We start from the raw sequence: 23,539 nt of genomic DNA on the forward strand, positions 1-23,539 counted from the left end.
TTGCAAAAATGTTCACTGTGGATATAGTGGCTACCTTCCTCTGCAATGCCTAGGAGGGAAGAATGGGGGGGGGAGTGACCCTAACTAGTCACACAGGGGAAAAGAGATTGAAGGGGAGAAAGGAGTTACGTCAAACAACTTTTGGAAGTTGGCAGATAGGAAAGAAAATGATAATGAAAAGAATTCTCAAAAGCTGGGCAGCCTTGTTATCATGGAACAAATTGTTAGGAAGTGCGGTCAATAGAATTGGGCTCATCAGGTATCACAATGTGTTGCATTTCATCAAAGTAGCTCATAAACCTATAGGGAGCTGGATATTCAGAAATGTTCAGCCTTCCATCTGTTTACATCCTGTCTCCTCTTTTACATATTGGGACAGCATATATTGGAACCATAAAATGCAGCATCCACACCAGAATCAAAGAACACGAGAGTCACTGCAGACTAAAACAACCAGAAAAATCAGCAGTAGCTGAACATGACCTAAAACAAGCTGGACATGAAATTCTATTTCAAAATACTAAAGTACTGGACAACACCAGCAATCATTATGTTAGACTGCACAGGGAAGCCATTGAAATCCATAAACATCAGCATAGCTTCAACAAAAAAGAAGAAAGTCTGAAACTGAACAAGGCCTGGCTTTCAGCACTGGAAAATACAGCCTGCAGAAGGTCAACAAGCTCTACCCAGCCACAAGGACCAGGGATCATCACACAAAAGAGACCAGCTAAAGACACCCATCAATCACAGTGACAGATAATCTCTCCCACTTATCACAACAATACATCCACAACAAAAACACGCTGATCACCCTATCTCCTGAAAGGAACAAAAGCTGTTCCCATAGCTATAAATACTCAACTATCCAACAAACAGCAACAGAGCATGGGCAGAGTTCCTACTCCAGTCCTCTGAAGATGCCAGCCACAGATACTGGCGAAATGTCAGGAAGAACAACCTTCATTCAGAACACGGCCAAAGAGCCCGAAAAACCCACAACAACCATCAGATCCCGGCCGTGAAAGCCTTCGAGAATACATTAAAATGCATTTAATTTCAAATGAATGCTTCCGTCCCCCTTCTTGTATCATTCTGAGGATTAGAGGCATGTGGGCACATAAATATATATCTTGATCGGTTTAATGCTGTTACATTAATACAAGGTTGTATACTGGAAGCAACAGATTATGAATCCCCTCAGAATAACAATGAAAATTTGCCCAGAAAGGTGAAAAGAACTCATGAAATCAACCAGATTAGAATACAGTGCTTCTGGGAGTGTCAGTTTGCCTAACAAGGCAGCTGCTAATGGGACAAATGGTCTCTGTAGTCTACGGTTGGGAAACATGCAGCGTTTTAGGCTTTACTCATTACATTTCCTTTCAGCTTTCACCATTGGCTATACCAATTGCTGAGTTGATAGCTATGCAGTCCAGTAACATGTTTTACCATTAGCTAAGCAAATGGCAGTTACAGTCCAATAACATGGAAGGGGCACATGTTCCCCACTGCTTTTACAACCCAGCATCCAGTTTCCAAGAGCAGACTGCTGTATGCTTTGGGGAACTTAATCTCCCTGCAGCCTAAATGTAGAGGTCCATGCATGGGAGCACCTTTCATGGAACACAGTTCAGTAATAAGTCTTAATGTAAAGGATGCTCCCACAAGACAGTCAGCGTTGCTAAACGAAGTCAAGAAGATGTATAGAGGGGGAAAACACAGGAGGGCTTTCCAGTATAGATGTAGTGCTCCAACTGCACCAGTAGAGGGAGATCTAAAGACATTAGGGTTCTGACTCAGAGCTTGCTTGTTTTCTGTTCTCAACCTCAGAGGCTGCAAAGCAAGTTTTAAATGAGTAGAACTTCAAGTCAGCAAAGAGAGATTTCACATAATTATATAAAAAAGTTTGTGTGACTGCTTGGTAAAGGATGGTATGTTAAGTTTGCTAAACTCTATTCTTAATCCGGTCAAATGGTTGTTTCTTTTTAATGAGAAAGGCAGTATAAAATATTTTAAAGAAATAAAATTAAATAAATAAATTGGTTACATTAAAGCTTTTGGAGTTCATCAAATAAAAAGCTAGGAGGGAGACATCTGGGAACTGTAGTTTACAACAGTAGAATTTTCAAATTAGTTCCATACAGCAATACCAAGGGCTTGACTGCAGTTAATCCAATGTTTTCCAGAGCCCTCTTCTGTGCATCAGCTGACTATTGAAATGCGCACATCTGGAAGGGTTGGCAGTGACCCAGCATGAGGGCACTCAGTTTAGTTTGAAGGGAGATAAGCCTGAAGCTTCAAAAAAAAAAAGAAAGAAAAAAAAGGCTGCATTGTTCATGTGGAGAAAATATCAGAGTATGCCTTCCAGATCACTGTTTATTTTACCATGTGCCCATCTTCCTGGCTAATGTAGCCTCCAGTCCTTTGTTACTTAGCAAAAAAATAAATAAATACCGTGAAATTACTGGATAATATTAAAGCAAGGCCTATGGATCAGGAAAAAGATCAAGAGTGATAGCCCACATGTCATTAAATAGTTAAATCAGATTGTATTAGATGAGTAAGATCAACTGTCTTCTAGGACAGTTTATGCAGAGGACTAAAGACAGATTCTCTGTATTGTATTTAAATTAGTCACAATATTACAGTCTGGAAGAGGTTCTGATTCACATGGAGAATTATCCAGATGGATGTCTACAAGCATAAACTGGTCCTAACTGGATTTAGAAACACTCTTTCAGTATTTCCAACTCTTAATGTAATGTGTGTATTGGTCCGCCCAGATCCTGGCATTCCTCCTGGGGGCCACTGCTCATAACATCTTCTGAATATAGGGAATACCGCAGTGTGGGTCTTTTCTAGAAACTACGGCAACATCGGCATGGGAAGGATCTACAGCATGGCCTACCTGACAAGGTTTAAGGCTACTGATAAAAGAAGGAGCCGTACTGCAGTAGCTACAGGTTAAGATGGAACAGGCCAGTAGCTGGCAGACCAGGATGAGGAATAGGTGGCACAGGACCAGCATGTGAGATACAGAGTGTATCATACAGTTAGTGTTTTGTGATGCATATATGTATGTACACACACATACATTACAATATTTAGTGGAATGCCTTCTAATGGCACCCCCTCCTCCATTTGAGGTGAGCTGAATATGATACCCTTATTTTTATCCTTCTAATAGTGCTTGTCATCCTTATGATAGTCATCATACTCCAAATTGAACAATACTATATGAATGAAGTCTGTGCTTGTAGGACAGGTTGTGTATGGCATTGGAAAATATATTTAAGCTTTTGGAAACAAATTTCAGTAAAGAATTTGCCAGATAATTCCACCCACCCCCCAATATCTAATGTTTAGCTACATTTTCTAATTACCCCCAACAGTTGTAAATTTGCTGTAATGCCTTTTATTTTAAGATATATATATATATCTAAAACTAACCTAAAGTTATTTTAAGCATGGGAACAGAAGCCTTGGCTTTCAGTTTATCTCTGTACTGAATGGAAGGTGAACTACACTGATACCTACAACCAGTTTCACAAGATAACCATCAAGCCATTTGAGGCAAAGCCTTGGTTATCTGATCTGTACTGTACATTGAGTCAGCAAGTGCTGTTCAATCTGTGACAGGCTGGATCATATAGTATTGTTGTCTCAGGTTTGCATTTGAAAGCCAGAAATGTGCAGAGGTCAGAATGTCAAAGGGACTTGTAGAAACATCACTGAATTGTTTCAATTCTTCTGTCAACAGAGCCCTGGAAGTGTTTAACAATTTGAGATTTATTGTCACTCAGAGACTGTTAAAAAGCTAGGATGCCAAGGGGTGGAAACAATCCAGTTTTAAACATGTTGCATGCTAATGTTTTGTGACTCTCCTCTTCTTGACCTGAACTCCTGTTTCTGGTATTATTAAGATCTGTTGTCTGTACTTCTTCCTTCCTTCCCTCCTTTTTCAAAAAGATAGCAGTATCTAAACATTAAAGGGCTAAAGGGGATTTATGAGCACAAAGGCAGGCATGAAGCTGGGATGGCTGTAGAGTTGAGGGCCCTGTTGTTGATGGAACCCAGAAATGTTACTTTTTGAGACTATAGCTCCTGAATCATGGCACTAGCTGAGTAATCCAAAAACTTGTTTTCTAAACTCTAGAGAAAAAGAAAAAGCATCTCAGGGCCATGCTTGTCTGTTCCTAAAGACTCCATAATATAATAATGATGTGCTGTCAAGTCAAGTCAAGGTAGAGAATACACAGAATTGATTTACCATTCCTTTGTTCTGGGGGCTCCCTGAGACTGTGCAGCTTGCCCATAATCACACAGGCTAGTTCTACTCACAGAAAGCACTGTGAGGAATCAAAATCCTGACCAGATCCACAGCCATACTCAAACCATTGAGCAATCCAGTCAGCTGCCTAAAGACTTAGGGTTGCTTAGATTCAAGGGAAGATCCTTCTGTTTCCATCAAGAGTTCTATGGTGGGATGAATCTGAGTGAAACCAATTAATTAAAACAAAATAAAACAAGACAGATGTTCAAATTACATCGGGAGGCTCCACCCACCTTACTGTTTGCTATTTCTGAATTAACTAGTTTTTCTAGAAAAATAATAAAAGTAGTTGTGATTTGATGGGCTACTGCTAAGCTGGGGGTCTATGAATAATAGACACACACACCATAATTGGGATAAAGAGGCCACAACTTTCTTGATCACAGTGGTAGTTATTCTGGCCAAGCATTGGCTGTATCCAGCTAATTGGGAGACCTGTGTGTCCCCCAATGCAGACCAACATCTCCCTGAGAGACCACTTGGAAGTCACAGTTCTCTCTGGAAACAACACGGATGTATGCCACTCCATGACTCCACTGCCATCCAGGGGCAATTCTCCCCTCCCAAGCTGGGGCAGACCAAGGACCCACTCCTAGTTCCCCTTTGGGGATTTCTCCCCCCAGCCGGGCATGCAAAGTCCCTGCCTGCTGCCCCAACAACCAGTTTAATCCATCACAATGCCCGAAAATGCTACTAAGTTGTGACAGGTGAAAAGAAACAAGCACATCAACAAACAAATAAAACTGTGCCCCAGAGCAGCCTGTGTACTCCTGGAAACTAGTGCAACACCCTGAGCGGCCGGTTGGGACACAGTGCGTCAGCAAGACTAAGGCTCTTGGCTTGTCTCTTCTTATGTTGTGCTGGCGGACCAGAGAGGGAGTTACTCCCCTCAGGTCCACCTGCAGGAGACCCACGTGCCAGACCAGTCAATCGAGGGCTGACCCTCACTCCTGGGCCCTTTCCATGGGTCACTTTGCAAGGCACTGCATGGTGGACATCATATCTGACACAAAAGGGACCCAAGCCACTGCACCGTCCTCAACACGGGACCACAGGCAAATCTGGGTCCTGTCTTTGTCATGGTTCGTCTATAGATTTCATCATCCATATATCTCCCTACCAACAGTTAGAATTCTTAGTAAAGAGATGGTTAACACTGGTCAAAAGGAGCATGTGAGAGGGCCTTTTCTGTTCCTGCTCCCAGACTTTGGAGCTCCCTCCCACAAGAGGCCAGGCTCGCTTACCATCCTTGCTGTCCTTCGGCAAGCAGGTGAAGACCTTTCTCTTCAGGCACGCTTTGTTGTTTTTGTTTACCATTTTATAGTGTGGTATTTGAGGCTTTCTAGTATTTGAATACTTATGGTTGTTGAGGGTTTTTCGGGCTCTTTGGCCGTGTCCTGAAGGTTGTTCTCTGTGAGATTGGCGAAATGTTAGGAAGAACAACCTTCAGAACACGGTCAAAGAGCCCAAAAACCCCACAACAACCATTAGATCCCAGCCGTGAAAGCTTTCGTGAATACATTTGTATACTTAACTGTTTTTGGCTTTAAATATGGTCTTTTAATGAGGTTAGCCACTTTGGTCCCTTTTTAAGGAGAAAGAAGTGGGAAATAAATAAATAAATAAATAAATAAATAAATAAATAAATAAATAAATAAATAAATAAATAAATAAATGCCCCCTCGCATATAAACAAGGAATATTATTTCATAGCAGGGAACAAACTTCACAAGAACAGGGGGAAAACTGCAAAAGGCTAAAATACATACAGTTGGAAAATATAAACAAGGTTTCAAGGAAGGGTGTGCGTATGATCAAACTCGTGAACTCCCTTGTGAGAAATAGAGTCTTGTGACGTGATAAATACTAAAGATGGGTCAAGAATGCGGGTGAGGTTTGGAGAAATGCAACATAATTGCATTGAAATATGTTCACATTCCTATCAGGACAGGAGAGAGTTGAGAGAATTCATGCTCATGGATTTCAGTAGACTTACTTCTTATGCTGACATGATTTGTGATCTCTTTTCATTTCCTCATTGCTTCTCATGAGTATAGAAGAGATGCAGTACTGAAACAGAAATGATTCATCTTTTAAAAATACATCAGTTTGGAAGGCTTATGTGTTAGACTAGGCCCGGGCTGGGGAACTTTCTGAACGGTGGCTTCCACCAGTCCTCCCAGTGTCACCAAAGATAAGAGAGGACAGGAGGAGAAGTTCAGCAATAGCTGGAGAGTCATAGGTTTCCTACTCCTGGATTAGGCAGAAATCAATGCAAAACAGATATGTTTAAAAAGATCATTGAGAACTAGACAACATGGTGTTGTTGGAGGCATCATGATGATTGCAACTCCCCAAATCTTCAGCCATCATAAGCGGTGGCCATCATGGCTGGGGAGAGCCTAGGAATTATTTTAAAAAGTAATATTTGTAACTTTTGATTCTGTTTCCTAGCCACTTTCCTCTGGAATAAGCTTTCTACAGAAGTTTGCCAGACACCATCCCTAAGTTTTTAGGAAACTACTTAAAACAAAATTATATAAAGCTGCCTTATATTAGTGTAAATATTGTCCCAAGATGTTCAAATGGATTTTAATTTGTGTATTTTTTTTAAAAAGGTCGTTTTAGCTAGCAACAGGTTTTATTGTATTTTTTGTATTTATTATATGATATTTTAAGTGTATGGTTTTATTGTACATTGTAAACCATCCAAGGAGTGGTAACGAGGTGGTATAGAAATGGAAACAAACAAACAAATAACTAAGCCATTGCAGAGGTATCACAGTGAAGTTATTGCAAATATTGGGACTCATCAGCAGAGAAATGGTTAAAAAAGGATTAGACAGTCAGTCTGTTATATTTTAGGGGGAAAGGATAGTGTGTTGTTTCTTTTATGCCACAGACTGCGTCAAAATTAAATTAACACAAATTATGGAAGACCGCAGTTGGTCTGAATTTTTCTGCTTGTAATGGTACTATGTGCAAAAATAATCTCTGTAAGAATGGTAAACATGTGGATTTGCAATTGCTGTGCATCCAGTATTAACTGAAAAGCTTGGGAGTACCTCCCTCTATCATATTCTGGAAGCATTTAAAAATGAAAATAACTCTGTTCTTAATCCAGCTGTATGGGCCTGAGTGTTTTTTTTATAGCGCACAAAAAGTAATCAAAGCTTTTTTCACATGCATTATCTCTATAGGAAGAGTTCTGCTAGAATACAGTTGCCTCCCCACGTTGCAGGTATAATGTGTGGGTGAGTGAGGCTGAGACTGAGAGAATGGGAGCTAGCTTAAGGCCAAATAGTTCCAGGGTGGAAATGGGAACCAGAAATTTCCCAGCCAATTATCTTAGCCACTTTTAGCTCCTACTAATTTCAGTAGACTGTAACCCACTGTCTTTTTCTGTAGGTAAGAAGACAATGGGTTTAGTTCATTGTGCAACCAGGAAGCTGCTTTGTGAAACTGGTATTTTATCTCCCCTCTGAAGCCTGTTCAAGCAAGGTAGACTGGCCTCTCTTAGGTAAGCCACCTGACCACCCTACTGTTTTGGTAGAGGAAACATTCACCTTGTCCTGTTTTTCCAGTTCTGTTTCCCATACAGGGAATGGTCCCAAATGTTACTGTTACTGTTCTGAAGGAAATCTGAGGAGGCTCTTCCTCTTCTGGCACTTTTAATGGTTTTATTCTGTCATGCATTCTTAAAGGCATTTGTTAGCCATCTTTTTTAGTGAAAATACAAGGTCAAAATGAAACAAAGAAATAAATGAAAGCAACCCACTTTAGTAATTAAATCTAGTTCTAATACTAATAATAGTACTGTGTCCTCCACTGCACTAGAGGGCACCAGGCTTTCTTAAGGGACACAGAACTCTGCCATTCAAGGTTACACCAAATGCTCCCTGCTGTTCTGCCTCTACCATCTTAGGCAGCTGCCTCATTCTATAAGGAAAGGAAAGAGGCAGATCAATCCGTTCCACTTCGCTTGAGTCCTTCCACTATGTCAACATCAGGGATTCAGTCATTTTTCCAGCCCCAGCGCTCCCTGGAAGAAAAAAAGGAACTGGAAAGATGGTCACGTGAGTTCAAGGCAACCATCACTGCTTCGGATTAAAAGCAAGCAAGCAAGCAAGCAAGCAAACACACTGAGTAGTTTCCTAAAAGTAAGTGTGAAGAGGCCATACCTTTTTTTACAGGAGAACTGTCTCTACTTAGGCATGAATCATCCATGTGAGAAGAGTCCCCAAAAGGATTTGTGTACTTCTAGGGATCATGAAAATGGTCTTGACGGGGGGGGGGGGCAGGTTTACTTCTCTCACTGTATGTAGTAGGTATACAGGCTAGGTCCAGAGAGCGAGGGCATTTGAATGGTCAGAGGTGGCTTGAGGAGGGTTACTCAAAAGGAACATTGGTTATCCTTTTGGAACAACAAATGCTTTGTTGTTCCAGATATTACAATATTACAGAAACAACAACAATACTTTAAAATTACATAAAATAGCACAACAGGACTATTACTAATCATCTATTATGTAAGTCAGCTAGGAGAGTCAATGTGATCTTGTGGATAGAATTGGATTAGGACTCAGGAGGCTTGAGATCAAACCCCCCCCCCCCCAGTCTGTCATGAAACTTCACTGGGCAGTGGCATAGAGAACCCCTCCCTGAACCTCTCACATCCCTCAGTTGCCATACATCAGAAATGATAGCACATAACAAGTCAGCTACATAAATGTAGAGGTCCGATCAATGATTATAATTCCTTTCCAGACAGAATTTTATTATCCCAAAGGCACATCATGCAGGTTTCTTTCATTTGTGGGTGGTAGGTTATAAACAACAAACCATAATTAGGAATCACAATCTTAAAAGTGTGCAGTGCCAGCAAATGAAATCCTGAAGGTGCCCCAGAGGGGCGGGGTAAAAATCAAATCAAATCAAATCAACAAATAAACAAACAAATAAATAAATAACTCCTCCCATTGCTCACAAAATCACAAGGTTTCACTGGCATTGTGGAAAATTGATCACCCCAAAGCATAATCCCTGGTTGAAATGCCTGATATCAAGTAGCACAGTCTTATCACAATACAGTATAACCAGACATTTGTAACGTTACTTTACATTCAATCTTGGTTTCAGTAGCTTTATTTTTGAACCGTCCAATGTGGTATTTTGACATGGTCACTGGCTAGAATGGGACTATCTAATGAGATTTAGACTCATAGCTTGAGGCAGCACAAAATAAGCAAAGCATTCAATGAAGGGGTCACTGTTTTTTCCACTTCCAGCAAAAAAAAAAATTCCACACTCCGATTTCTGCTCCTTTGGGCTACACTAAGTCTCCCGTTCAATTTACAGTGCCTCCTAAGTATTCAGGCAAAGGAGAAATAGCTGTGTACCCTGCAGGTTAGCATTTAGCCCTGAATGAAAAGGGGAAGCAGGAAGCAATTGTTAACGTCTGTTTTGCTGATCAATCAAACCAAACTATCTAGAGAGGCCCTCCTTATGGACAAGCCAGGTTCCTGGCCTTTCTGCACAAATTTGTCCAACATTCATTCATTCAATTATTATTTTTCAGTACTGCCAATAATAAAGCTCTATAGATTTTTTCCAGCTATTAGAAAAAAGTAAACTTAATCCTTTCTCTCTGCTTCCTCATCTCTCTCTCTCTCTCTCTCTCTCTCTCTCTCTCTCTCTCACACACACACACACACACACACACACACACACACACACACACACACACACACACACACACACACACACACACACACACATTCATCTGATAGAAGCATAGGTAGTCTGGTTTGTTATATAACTTGATAGCTTGACATTAATGACCTACTTATTATTAGTTTAAGACTGTGATATTGCTAATTTTAAGCGTCTTGCAGATTCTGCCACAAACATAACAGATCCGCTGGGGCTACTTAATATTCGGTAGTGTATGTTAAAATAAAGTTTACCAGAACTGACTAAAAAGTCTTGTATGTCCTTCAACTTCTTGTACTTCACATTCTTTAAGATGTCAATATGATGTCTCAGAGAAAATGATATATTTTATTATGGACAGTCTCACAGAATGTTTACAATGAGACCTTTGTCGTTGTTTAGTCGTTTAGTCATGTCCGACTCTTCGTGACCCCATGGACCAGAGCACACCAGGCCCTCCTGTCTTCCACTGCCTCCTGGAGTTGTGTCAAATTCATGTTGGTTGCTTCACAGACACTATCCAGCCATCTCATCCTCTGTCGTCCCCTTCTCCTCTTGCCGTCACACTTTCCTAACATCAAGGTCTTTTCCAAGGAGTCTTCTCATGAGATGGCCAAAGTACTGGAGCCTCAGCTTCAGGATCTGTCCTTCCAGTGAACACTCAGGGTTGATTTCTTTTAGAATTGATAGGTTTGTTCTCCTTGCAGTCCAGGGGACTCTCAAGAGCCTCCTCCAGCACCACAATTCAAAGGCATCAATTCTTTGGCGGTCTGTTTTCTTTATGGTCCGGCTCTCACTTCCATACATCACGACAGGAAAGACCATAGCTTTGACTATTCGGACTTCTGTTGGCAAGGTGATGTCTCTGCTTTTTAAGATGCTGTCAAGGTTTGTCATCGCTTTCCTCCCAAGAAGCAGGCGTCTTTTAATTTCATGGCTGCTGTCTCCATCTGCAGTGATCATGGATCACCAAGAAAATAAAATCTGTCACTGCCTCCATATCTTCCGCTTCTATTTGCCAGGAGTTGATGGGACCAGTGGCCATGATCTTAGTTTTTTTTGATGTTGAATTTCAGGCCATTTTTGCACTCTCCTCTTTCACCCTCATTAAGAGGTTCTTTAATTCCTCCTCACTTTCTGCCATCAGAGTGGTATCATCTGCATATCGGAGGTTGTTGATATTTCTTCCGGCAATCTTAATTCCGGCTTGGGATTCCTCCAGTCCAGCCTTCCGCATGATGTATTCTGCATATATATTAAATAAGCTGGGGGACAATATACAGCCTTGTCGTACTCCTTTCCCAATTTTGAACCAATCCGTTGTTCCATATCCAGTTCTAACTGTTGCTTCCTGTCCCACATATAGGTTTCTCGGGAGATAGATAAGGTGGTCAGGCACTCCCATTTATTTAAGGACTTGCCATAGTTTGCTGTGGTCCACACAGTCAAAGGCTTTTGCATAGTCAATGAAGCAGAAGTAGATATTTTTCTGGAACTCTCTGGCTTTCTCCATAATCCAGCGCATGTTAGCAATTTGGTCTCTAGTTCCTCTGCCTCTTCGGAATCCAACTTGTACTTCTGAGAGTTCTCGGTCCACATACTGCTGAAGCCTATCTTGTAGGATTTTGAGCATAACCTTGCTGGCGTGTGAAATGAATGCTATTGTACGGTAGTTGGAGCATTCTTTGGCACTGCCTTTCTTTGGGATTGGGATGTAGACTGATCTTTTCCAGTCCTCTGGCCATTGTTGAGTTTTCCAAACTTGATGGCATATTGAATGTAGCACCGTAACAGCATCATCTTTTAAGATTTTAAATAGTTTAACTGGAATGTCATCACCTCCACTGGCCTTGCTGTTAGCCAGGCTTTCTAAGACCCACTTGACTTCACTCTCCAGGATGTCTGGCTCTAGGTCAGCAACTACATTGTCTGGGTTGTCCAGGATATCCAAATCTTTCTGATATAATTCCTCTGTGTATTCTTGCCACCTCTTCTTGATGTCTTCTGCTTCTGTTAGGTCCCTTCCATTTTTGTCCTTTATCATGTCCATCTTTGCACAAAATATTCCTCTAATATCTCCAATTTTCCTGAACAGATCTCTGGTTTTTCCTTTTCTGTTATTTTCCTCTATTTCTTTGCATTTAAGAAGGCCTTCAAGTCTGTCCTTGCTATTCTTTGGAAGTCTGCGTTCAGTTTTCTGTAACTTTCCCTATCTTCCTTGCATTTTGTTTCCCTTCTGCTCTCTGCTATTTCTAAGGCCTCGTTGGACAGCCACTTTGCTTTCTTGCATTTCCTTTTCTTTGGGATGGTTTTTATTGCTGCCTCCTGTACAATGTTACAAGCCTCTATCCAAAGTTCTTCAGGCACTCTGTCCACCAAATCGAGTTCCTTAAATCTGTTCTTTACTTCCACTGTGTATTCATAAGGGATTTGGTTTAGATTATACCTGAGTAGCCCAGTGGTTTTTCCTACTCTCTTCAGTTTAAATTTGAATTTTGCTATGAGAAGCTGATGATCAGAGCCACAATCAGCTCCAGGTCTTGTTTTTGCTGACTGTATAGAGCTTCTCCATCTTTGGCTGCAGAGAATATAATCAATCTGATTTCGGTATTGCCCATCTGGTGATTTCCATGTATAGAGTCGCCTCTTGTGTTGTTGGAAAAGAGTGTTTGTGATGACCAGCTTGTTCTCTTGACAAAACTCTATTAGCTGTTGCCCTGCTTCATTTTGAACTCCCAGGCCAAACTTTCCTGTTGTTCCTTTTATATCTTGACTCCCAACTTTAGCATTCCAGTCCCCTAGAATGAGAAGAACATCTTTCTTTGGTGTCAGTTCTAGAAGGTGTTGTAAATCTTCATAAAATTGTTCAATTTCAGTCTCCTCAGCAATGGTGGTTGGTGCATGAACTTGGATTATTGTGATGTTGAAAGGTCTGCCTTGGATTCATATTGACCTTATTCTATCATTTTTGAGATTGTATCCCATTACAGCTTTTCCCACTCTTTTGTTGACTATGAGGGCTACTCCATTCCTTCTACGGGATTCTTGCCCACAATAGTAGATATGATAATCATCTGAATTGAATTCACCCATTCCTGTCCATTTTAGTTCACTGATGCCCAGGATGTCGATGTTTATTCTTGCCATCTTCTGTTTGACCACATCCAGTTTCCCAAGGTTCATAGATCTTACATTCCAGGTTCCTATGCAGTATTTTTCTTTGCAGCATTGGACTTTCCTTTCACTTCCAGGCATGTCCACAGCTGAGCATCCTTTCGGCTTTGGCACAACCACTTCATTAGCTCTGGAGCTACTTGTACTTGTCCTCTGCTTTGTACTGCTTTTTAAATTCCATATAAGCAATAGAAGTTGAAAGATGCACTAAGATAACAATTATAACTAGAAACACTCATGATATTACAGTATATCTTACCAATTCTAGAAGCACAACAAGATTTTGTTTTTTAAAAGTGAAAATAGGTGGATGGGCAGAAAGCATTTTTGGTCTCTCTCCCCCCACCCCCACCCCCACCCCCACCCCCGTTCCCGGCTAACAGGTGTTTGACTTCAGACAATCTGGCATGAAAGAGCCAGTTGGAGTTATGAAACTTGCAAATAATTAATTGTATTTGAATTGTAAACAGATGGTATTTCTTTATTCATATCAACACATTGTACAATTTAAAAATTATGGACATATATTAAAGATAAAGTTCAAACAAATTTAAAATGTTAAAATGACTCTTTCTGACCTGAAGTGGGCTACTTCAATTGCATTAGCTTGGTCACTTACTAGGTTTTCTCCAGTACATGTGGTGGTGCATAAATCACATACACATGAATCTAGAAATGTAAACAGATAGTAATGAAAAGCAGACAGCAGTTTTGGAACAACATTTTGTTTGAGGAAAGAGACAGATTTCCAGCTTTACTCTGAGGAATCAAAGACCACCATAGCAGGGTCTTTTGAATGGAAGGTGGAAACATGCACATATTCTGTTTAGTTGGTTAGCTGTACCCTTTCCTGGATGAATAGAAACTTGGGATTTAACTGTGTGTTATAGATTTCCCATAATTAGAAGTCTTTAATTGCTGAAAGAATATGACTAGTACACAAAAGCTGTTCTCACCTCACATAGTTTGAAAATTAGCTTGCTTTGTTTTGTGTTTGGTCTTCAGGAACTAAACACAGCCTTTGTTTGCAAGTCTTGTTTGCCAGACATGGTCTGCCCAGATCATTCCTCTAAAACTGCTGTAATTTGAGCTCTAATGACAGGTATGGTTTAGCCTTTAGACATTCATGTGGTGGTCACTGTTACATACAGCACTGATGTTACCTGTCTGTCATGGGTTTGGAGGGAAAGTTCCATCCTATGGGGAGTGGAAGGCGGGACATCAGGAGGAGGGGCTGTACTGTATATATATGTGTGGAGAAGCTAGTAGAAGCTGGAGAAGAGCTGAGAGAAGAAGCTGGTGTGGGAGTCTGTGTGTCAGACAGGGTACTACTGTGTGTCAGTCAGTACCAACCTGATAGGTTCAGGTGTCTGTATGGTTAGCCAGAACTGATAGGTTCAGGGTCTGTGCTTCAAGTTAAGTGTTCTGTGTGAACCAAACTGTGTGTATGTATGATTGAGACTAAGCCACGTTACTGTATCTTATTCACTTGATCATTTTATTTTCCCTGTGTGTTCTTTAAATAAACCTTATTCTTTTATTTGTTGAAAATCCATTCCTGGTCTGTGTGACTCCTTACAGGGAATGGTTGGTGGCAGCTTAGTGAAACTGTGGCATATCCCAGTAGGTCTGGGTTTGTCACATTGATTGGTGTCCAGCGTGTGGGATACGACTGGTCCAGTTGTCCAGTGGTCCAGCAAAGCCTTGGCAAGTGTGCCCAGAGCAAGGGGGGTCTAGTCAGGGACAATCTGAGAGCACGTAGGTAATCTTCTAGGCGTACCTCACGGGGAGGTGCGCTAGTGGAAGAACGTGCCAACTGGGGACTAGATTAGGGAGCTCTGAGGCAACCTGTTTTGGCGGGAAAAAGGCTGAGGCAAAGCTGTGTGAAATAGCAGTGATCTAGCCTGTCTGCTGAGAGGCCTAGCAGAGGGGGGTTGGACTCCGGCTGGCAACAGTTGCAAGTTAGTGCTGAAGAACAGCAGTAATCTATAGAAGGCTGGTTCTGAGGCAAAAGAGAAAAAAAAAGTGGTCGCTTTATTTTGAGGCTTGACTTTTGAAAGCAGCCTGTTCTGGGGGGGGATTATGCCCTTGACTCGAAGCCAAATGGCAGAAATGGGTGAAGTGAAAGACCCCCAGGTTGACCAAGGTTCTGAGGATGAATTTGGCTCAGTGCAGGGTGACAGCACGGGAGAACAGAACCCAGAACTCAGGAAAATGCTCATAGCCCAACAGCATGAACTGAGGGTGAGGAAAATGGAGGAAAGATTAGAGAGAGAAAAAATGGAGGAAAGGGAAAGAGAGAAGAAAGATTGGAGAGAGAGAAAATTGCTCTGGAAAAGGAAAGGATGGCGTTTGAGTTAAGAAAATTGGAAATGATGAACCAGAACAATAATAACAATAGGGATTCTGAGGGAGGCCAATTGTCTAAAACTGACCTGAAGAAATTCCCTGTGTACCACAAGGGAGATTGCCCAGAGGTGTTCTTTTCCCTAGTGGAAAGAGCGTTTGTGGACTTCTCAGTAAGGGAAACTGAGAAGATGACCATCATGCGATCTTTAATCAGTGGCAGCCTGGCAGAAGTCTATGCAGAGATGCCAGAGGAACTGATGAAAGATTTTGCAGAGTTTAAAAAACTGGTGTTTGCCAGACATGGGATAAATGCGGAACAGCTGAGGCAAAGATTCAGGTCACTCACCAAGAAACCAGAGCAGACTTTTACCCAAGTGGGGGCCCAATTGGTGAGGTTGCTAGAGAAATGGCTATCTCAGGAGGGGACAGAGACCTTTCAGCAGCTCAAAGACTTGATAGCGCTGGAACAGTTCTATTCAGTCCTGCATGGGGAACTGAAGTTCCAGGTGAGGGAAAGGAAACCGAAATCTGTGGCCGAAGCGGCCGAGATCGCAGATTTTATTTCCCAAATAAGAAAGCCCTTGGGTGAGGGGAAATCGATGGGGAAACCTAAAGAAACCTACAGCAAGTACTCTCAGGGACCAGGAAGAAACCAGCAAGGGGGAGGGGCCCATGGTGAAGGGAAGCCCTCAGACATGAAACCAAGACCTCAGATTTTGGAGGGAAAATCAAAACAAGATGAGAAAGACGCAAAATACAGCAGGAAATGTTATTTCTGTCAGGGAAAGGGCCATCTAATCTCAGAGTGTGAGAAATTAAAGCAGCTAAAAGGAATTGTGCCTCATGATGTGAGTGGACCCAAGCCAAAAGCTGTGTTCTGTGTCCAGAAAGAGCAAAGCTCCTTGTCACTGAGGGAGCCTGTTGCCATGGCTACTCAATCTGGAACAGTTACATCTGCTGATCAGGCTGAGGAAAATGGTCCTCTTGTGGAGGTCAGGCGCTGCTTACTTGTGAGAACAGATTCTCAGTTGTTTGAAACAGCAGGGGTGGACGTAGGAATACTTGACCATCAGTATCGGGGGTTAAGGGATACTTGTTCCCAGGTGACCCTGTGCCATCCAGATATTATTCCTAGGGAGTATATAATCCCGAATGAGAGCATAAAGGTGGCAGGGATTGAGGGACAGGTGATCTCGCTGCCAGTAGCTGAGGTACCTATGAACTTTCAAGGCTGGAGGGGAGTTTGGCGGCTAGTGATTTCATCAACTCTGCCAGCAGCCGTGCTCGTGGGAAATGACCTGGCTGAACATGTGAAACGGGTGCTAGTGATTACACGCTCACAAGCCACCACGGGGACAGTTCAGGGGGGTAATGATGAGCCCGAGACGGAAGCAGGTGGGGGAAGTTCCGAAGCTGTGGTGGAAACCTTAACCACAGACAGCCGATTTGGCCAAGAGCAAAAGGCAGACGCCACTCTCCAAAAGTGTTTTGAACAGGTGACAGACGCCCAGCTAACACCTGAAACCCCAGTGAGATTTCGAGAGAAAAAGGGAATTTTATATAGAGAGACCCTGAGGAATATCTCAAAAGGGGGAGATGGGATCAGAAGTCAGCTGGTGGTACCTGAAAAGTATCGCCCCATGATCTTACAAAGGGGGCACTCTGACATGTTTGCTGCGCACTTAGGGGTGAACAAAACACAGCAGAGGATCACACAGAATTTTTACTGGCCTGAAATAGGGAAGCAGATCAAAGAGTTCTGTAAACAATGTGATGTGTGTCAAAGGCAGGGGAATAGCCGCGACAGGACCAAAGCAAAGTTGTGCCCTTTGCCTGTGATTGACACTCCGTTCAAATGCATAGGGGTGGATATTGTGGGACCTTTGCCCAAGGCCACAAAGAGGGGGAACAGGTTCATTCTCACCATTGTGGACCATGCCACGAGGTACCCTGAAGCCATACCCTTGACTAACATTGAAACTAACACAGTGGCAGATGCCTTGGTGGGGTATATGTCCAGGATGGGATTTGCCTCAGAAATAATCACAGATTTGGGCACATCGTTCACATCGAAGCTCATGAAACGCTTATGGCAAATCTGTGGAATTAAGCACAAGGAAACCACTGCCTATCACCCTGAAAGTAATGGGTTAACGGAGAAGTTCAATGGGACTCTGATGATTAGGGCTTACTTGGCAGAGAATCCAAACAATTGGGACCAGAAGCTGCAATCCCTTTTGTTTGCTTATCGATCAGTGCCACAAGCCAGTACCGGGTTCAGTCCGTTTGAACTTTTATTTGGGAGAAGGGTGAAAGGGCCCCTTGATTTGATCAAACAAAATTGGGAGCAGATCACCCAGGATGACCCACAAGACGTTGTGACATACATAGACACCTTGATGTATGACCCAAAAAAAAACTAGAGCTAGCAGCAGAAAACCTGCAAGCTCAGAAGGTCAGACAGAAAACATGGTATGACCACAAAGCTAGAGAGAGGCACTTTGACCCAGGGGAGGAAGTGCTTTGGCCTAGGCCCTGCAAAGAGAGCAAGTGTCAGCTGGGTAGCCCAGAAATAAAATACTTGGGTCACATAGTAGGGGGAGGAGTGATAAAACCCCTAGAGGCTAAGATAGAAGCAGTTCGTGATTGGCCTAGACCCAACACCAAGAAAAAAGTCAAATCATTTCTTGGGTTGGTGGGCTACCGCAGAAAGTTCATCCCGAGGTTTAGCGAGATTGCGGCTCCGCTGACCGATCTGACGAGGAAGAAGACTGATGACCGCATCCCGTGGACCAGCGACTGTGAGGAGGCGTTCCAGAGGTTGAAGGAGGCCCTCATCAACTATCCAGTGCTGCGTGCTCCAGACTTCGACCGGGAGTTCATCATCTACACCGATGCGTCTAACAGCAGGGTAGGAGCAGTTCTTTGCCAGGAGGATGAAAATGGTGACCAGCATCCAGTGTCCTACCTGAGTAGGAAACTCCAGAAAGGTGAGAGACATTTGGCAACCGTGGAGAAGGAGTGCCTGGCCATAGTCTACGCGATCCAGAAGGCCAAGCCTTACATCTGGGGAAGACATTTTACTCTGTGCACTGACCATTCACCACTGCAATGGTTAAAGACAATGAAAACCCACAATAGTAAACTTATGAGGTGGGCTTTAAACCTGCAAGACTATGACTTTGAAATGAAGGTGGTCAGAGGGTCAGTGAACTGTGTTGCTGACGCCTTGTCAAGAAGACCCGAAGAATGAAGACGGCGAAAGAAACATGGACTATGTATATATTTTGGTGACAAAAGGTTAAATGTACTTGTTATTAAACATGTTGGTTTGTATGAATAAAGGTAACTTGATGTATTGTAAATGGTAAATATTTAAATGCCTAATTGATATGTTTATCCTAGAGTAAGTATGGTATTGTATTGTATAACTGTTTTTGTATGTTTTGGATCCAGGTTGTTTTTTGGAGAAAAGCACTTTAGCTTTCCCCCTACAAAACAACTTATAAAGAGGGGAGGTGTTACATACAGCACTGATGTTACCTGTCTGTCATGGGTTTGGAGGGAAAGTTCCATCCTATGGGGAGTGGAAGGCGGGACATCAGGAGGAGGGGCTGTACTGTATATATATGTGTGGAGAAGCTAGTAGAAGCTGGAGAAGAGCTGAGAGAAGAAGCTGGTGTGGGAGTCTGTGTGTCAGTCAGTACCAACCTGATAGGTTCAGGTGTCTGTATGGTTAGCCAGAACTGATAGGTTCAGGGTCTGTGCTTCAAGTTAAGTGTTCTGTGTGAACCAAACTGTGTGTATGTATGATTGAGACTAAGCCACGTTACTGTATCTTATTCACTTGATCATTTTATTTTCCCTGTGTGTTCTTTAAACAAACCTTATTCTTTTATTTGTTGAAAATCCATTCCTGGTCTGTGTGACTCCTTACAGGGAATGGTTGGTGGCAGCTTAGTGAAACTGTGGCATATCCCAGTAGGTCTGGGTTTGTCACAGTCACTACCAGGTTGAATTAGGGTAATGCTAGCCTCTGAAACAGCCTAGTTTCAATTGGTTCTGAATATTGTCGCCTGAGACTGGTGAAAAATACAGAATAATATACTAGCTTTATCCAACTCCATTAGCTTCTAAACCCCCCAAAAGGATATCTCATAGAACATTATGCAAATGTTTCACTTTGCTTTATTATGACAGTTCATGCTTACACATGCATGAGCACCTATACCTTATGTCTCTCTCTCTCTCTCTGTCTCTCTCTCCTGTAATGTATGAAGCAGGCTGTTATTGCTTCAAAGTTAAATATTTTGGCCAGAACCCTGCGCATACTTACATTTGAACATTGCTAGGCCCCAAGCACATGCTCTAGATATGCAGCTTTTGCATTTAGTTCTATTTCTATCCCAAAAGGTAACTTCAAATTTGCACACACACAAACCAGAAACAACATTTTGTGTGCCACCCCATTGCTGCCTTTGCCCAGTTTAAATGAACCATGTACGCTCCTTCCCTATTGGGAGAGGTAGTGGGAGCTAAGTGGGATCTTGCCTTATCTGCCCGAACAACAGAACTGCACCATGCATAGATTTAAGCCATAACTGGAAATGCCTTTTTAGATTCTGTTTGCGATGAGATCTTGGTGACCAGTTGGCAGAGCAGGAGGGTTCTCAGTTTTTGACCTTCTCAACTCATGATAGAACAAAAAGGAAAAACCAGATTCTAAAATGTAATAAGCCAAAGCCTTTTAGGGCTTTAAAAAATAAACAAATAAAAATAAAACATTCACTTATTCCCCAGAAAAAAAAAAAAAAAACAGAAGTGAGAACTTTGGTGGTTTTGATTTTCCTTCTCTAATCTCTCTCTCTCCCCCACCCCTTATATGCTCTTTAGCAACTCAGCCTTTATGTGGGGCTCTGTTATGACTTAGGGACGTGGTGGCACTGCGGGCTAAACTGCAGAAGCCTGTGCTGCAGGATCAGAAGACCAAGCAGTTGTAAGATCGAATCCACGTGACGGAGTGAGCGCCCGTCGCTTGTCCCAGCTCCTGCCAAACTAGCGGTTCAAAAGCATGCAAATGCAAATAGATAAATAGGGACCACCTCGGTGGGAAGGTAACAGCGTCCCGTGTCTAAGTCGCACTGGCCATGTGACCACGGAAGATTGTTTTCAGACAAAACGCTGGCTCTATGGCTTGGAAATGGGGATGAGCACCGCCCCTAGAGTCGAACACGACTGGACGAAAATTGTCAAGGGGAACCTTTACCTTTACCTTTTACTGTTATAACTTATCAACATAGACTTAATCAACATTGACTTAATGTATGAGCTTTAACCAATATCATTGGGTTAGCACCCACATTTTCATTCACTGCTTAGTATCTCATCACACAGTACTTCAGATGGAATGATATACTTAGCACATATTTAAAAGCCACATTCCCTCAAGTGGTGAAAGATATCTGTCCTAACACATGGTTTTCCTCATCCTACTGTATTGCATTCCAGCATGCTTTATTTTATGATTGGCCACTGGGAGGTAAACACAGGCTCAGTTTGCAAGTCTCATTGCTGAAGAACACATCTCTGAGGAAATCCCAGCTTCAGAGGGAAAACATGTTCAGAGGGAAAACAATTGCAGGGAAAATGTATTCATCTTATCATCTACTAGGATCCTTAGTTGAATGTGTGAAGTGCCTTTTTGTGCCTGGTGACACTGGGTGATATGATGGCTTAGAATCACTTGTTAAAGCTGCACATATTCATCTTTCCCGTGTTAACAGATATTCTTCTTCTGTAAGAAAAGATACGGATGAAGTGGTAGAAAGAGAGGGGTTAGTTGCACATGGAACACACGGATGTCTAGATGCCTGCTTTTCTTGCTGTAAAATTTGGTGATTGCACAATAGAAGCCTCATCTGGAAGCATCTGATTTTTTAATTTTTTTACAAATGCAGCTCTTAATCTGTGAATACTCATCACAGTGGAGCAATTAGCATGTTCCAGTTGTCCCCTTTTCTCAGTGTGAGTGAAAATTAACCACAGCCAGTAAACTGTTCTGTAGCTTGTGTATGTTTTCTTATGCTAATAAAATTCACCCAAATCGAAGTATCACTTATTTTAGTTCTTTCATTCAAGGCAATACATCTAGCAGTTATGCTCTGTAACCAAAATCTTCATGCAAAAGGATGATATCAAGTGAAAAAAGCCAAGTAAAATAACCCCAGTCTTTGGGTTTGAAGCCTTTGGTCACCCTAAGGAGTCGCAGGAATTAAAAAAGTAAGTGTGAGCAGAGTTGGATGTTGTCTTCTTAATTGGCACCTCTAAGAATGTTTAGTTTCAAATGGAGTAGATTCAAACAATAGAGACTAATCTGGTAAGTGAAAGCCAAGAAGAGCTAGTAATACATATTCAGTGGTTATACATACTCTTTACTCTTCAGTGTTCATATGTTCAAAATGCACAGACGGACAGATAGATAATCCTACAATATACTACATAGTCAGAATTACAAGTAATTTCACCCATTTCACCCAAGGACTAGTGTAATACTTTGAGAAAGCAGGGATCATTATCTGAGGAAGTAGAGAGCATTTAATTGGGCCTAACCATAATGGGGATAAAAGAACGGGATGTATGCCCAACTGGCTACAGTCTCAATTGCATTTGCAGACAGGCTGCGTTTCTGAACAAAACGGAAGATACCCCTGAAGCCATGGAATGGTGCCAGGAAAGCTTGGCAAATAGTCTTGGGGAAAATCATGTGTGATGTAACCCTTCCAGAATTATATCAATCTACTGTATATGCATTGGGATAACAAAGAAAGAACCTGAACACCAATTACTGGCAAGAAAGAAAGAAAAAAAAAAAACGGTGCCATAAAATTATTTAGACTTCATATTTGTTGACTGGAAATAATTTTCTTTTATTATAACTACGGTACTTTAGCTCATGTAGGTACTTGGATAACTGAGGAAGATAAGATCTTATCAGATTGCTTAGAGGGGGAACTAATTTTAGAGGTTAGCATTGAGTGAAACCAAGACTTTTGACTATACGAGATGAGAAGGAAAAAAACATATCCTAACCTTGCTCATATACTAGTTTGCATTTTAGCCAACATTTAAAATTAAAAATTTCAGGACTCTAATTTTTAATTTTTCTGAAGTATCCACAAAATGCCAGTGTGTAGCCTGAGGAAGCAGACTTGACCCATGAAAGCTTGCTGTTTGTTGAGTTTTTTACTAATCTAATAACGGGATTGCATGCTCCTGCATTTGGGTAATTTATAATTAATTATCAGAAATATTTGACATCTGGATTTTTGACTTGCCTCTCAACTTAATAAGACTTGTGGCTTTGATGCAATAAGTTTCTTCTTCCATTCAGGTGGAGGGTGGTTCTACAGCAGGCAAAAGTTGGATTATGGTTGAGGCATCAGGTTGAAGTCTCATCTGAGATCCTTTCTTCATTCATTTCATTCAATTCTAAAAAAATATTGGCTGGTTTGAAACTTTTATTACAGTAAAAGGCTTTTAAAATTCATGATGAGATGATTCCTTTCACTGTTGTCTTCGTTTCTATTTTAATCTGTCTCTGTGAAATATACAAGTGTGGGGGTCAGCATTGTGTAGACTTTAGACTGGGGTAGCAAGGACTGCACCAAGCCCAGAAATGGCTGAAAATTGCTATTAAAAAGGGCTGTGGATGAGTGCAGGACTCCTAGGGAGGGCAGGCCTGTATGCAAAGCAATCTCGTCTCCTAGAGGCTTTTTTTGAATACAAATTAGGACTCTGCATAGACGTTCTGTGTAGAACCTATGAGGGAGGCCCAGGATCACAAAAATGTCCCTGGAGTCACAGACCGTATTTTGCCAGCCCATTATGTAGGCAGCAAAGCACTTGGCCTAATTAGGAACAACTTATGTATTTGCATTCCGTTTTTCTCAGATGTGTAAATGTTGGTCA

The 23,539-nt window shown here is 41.9% G+C and overlaps 1 protein-coding gene across 1 annotated transcript in view; it reads left to right on the plus strand.

Annotated features, from left to right (window-relative positions):
* LOC144586240 (uncharacterized) overlaps window positions 1-23,005 on the plus strand; it is a 168,093-nt gene extending 145,088 nt beyond the window's left edge. Inside the window, exons 2-3 of the mRNA XM_078384095.1 lie at window positions 15,239-17,839; window positions 22,962-23,005. Of these exons, the coding sequence (XP_078240221.1) occupies window positions 15,568-17,839; window positions 22,962-23,005 (2,316 nt within the window). The 5' untranslated portion in view covers window positions 15,239-15,567. The remainder of the gene's footprint in view (window positions 1-15,238; window positions 17,840-22,961) is intronic.
* Window positions 23,006-23,539: the final 534 nt, after the last annotated feature.

Source organism: Pogona vitticeps, chromosome 2 (assembly GCF_051106095.1).
Source record: "Pogona vitticeps strain Pit_001003342236 chromosome 2, PviZW2.1, whole genome shotgun sequence".
Lineage (NCBI taxonomy): Eukaryota > Metazoa > Chordata > Lepidosauria > Squamata > Agamidae > Pogona > Pogona vitticeps.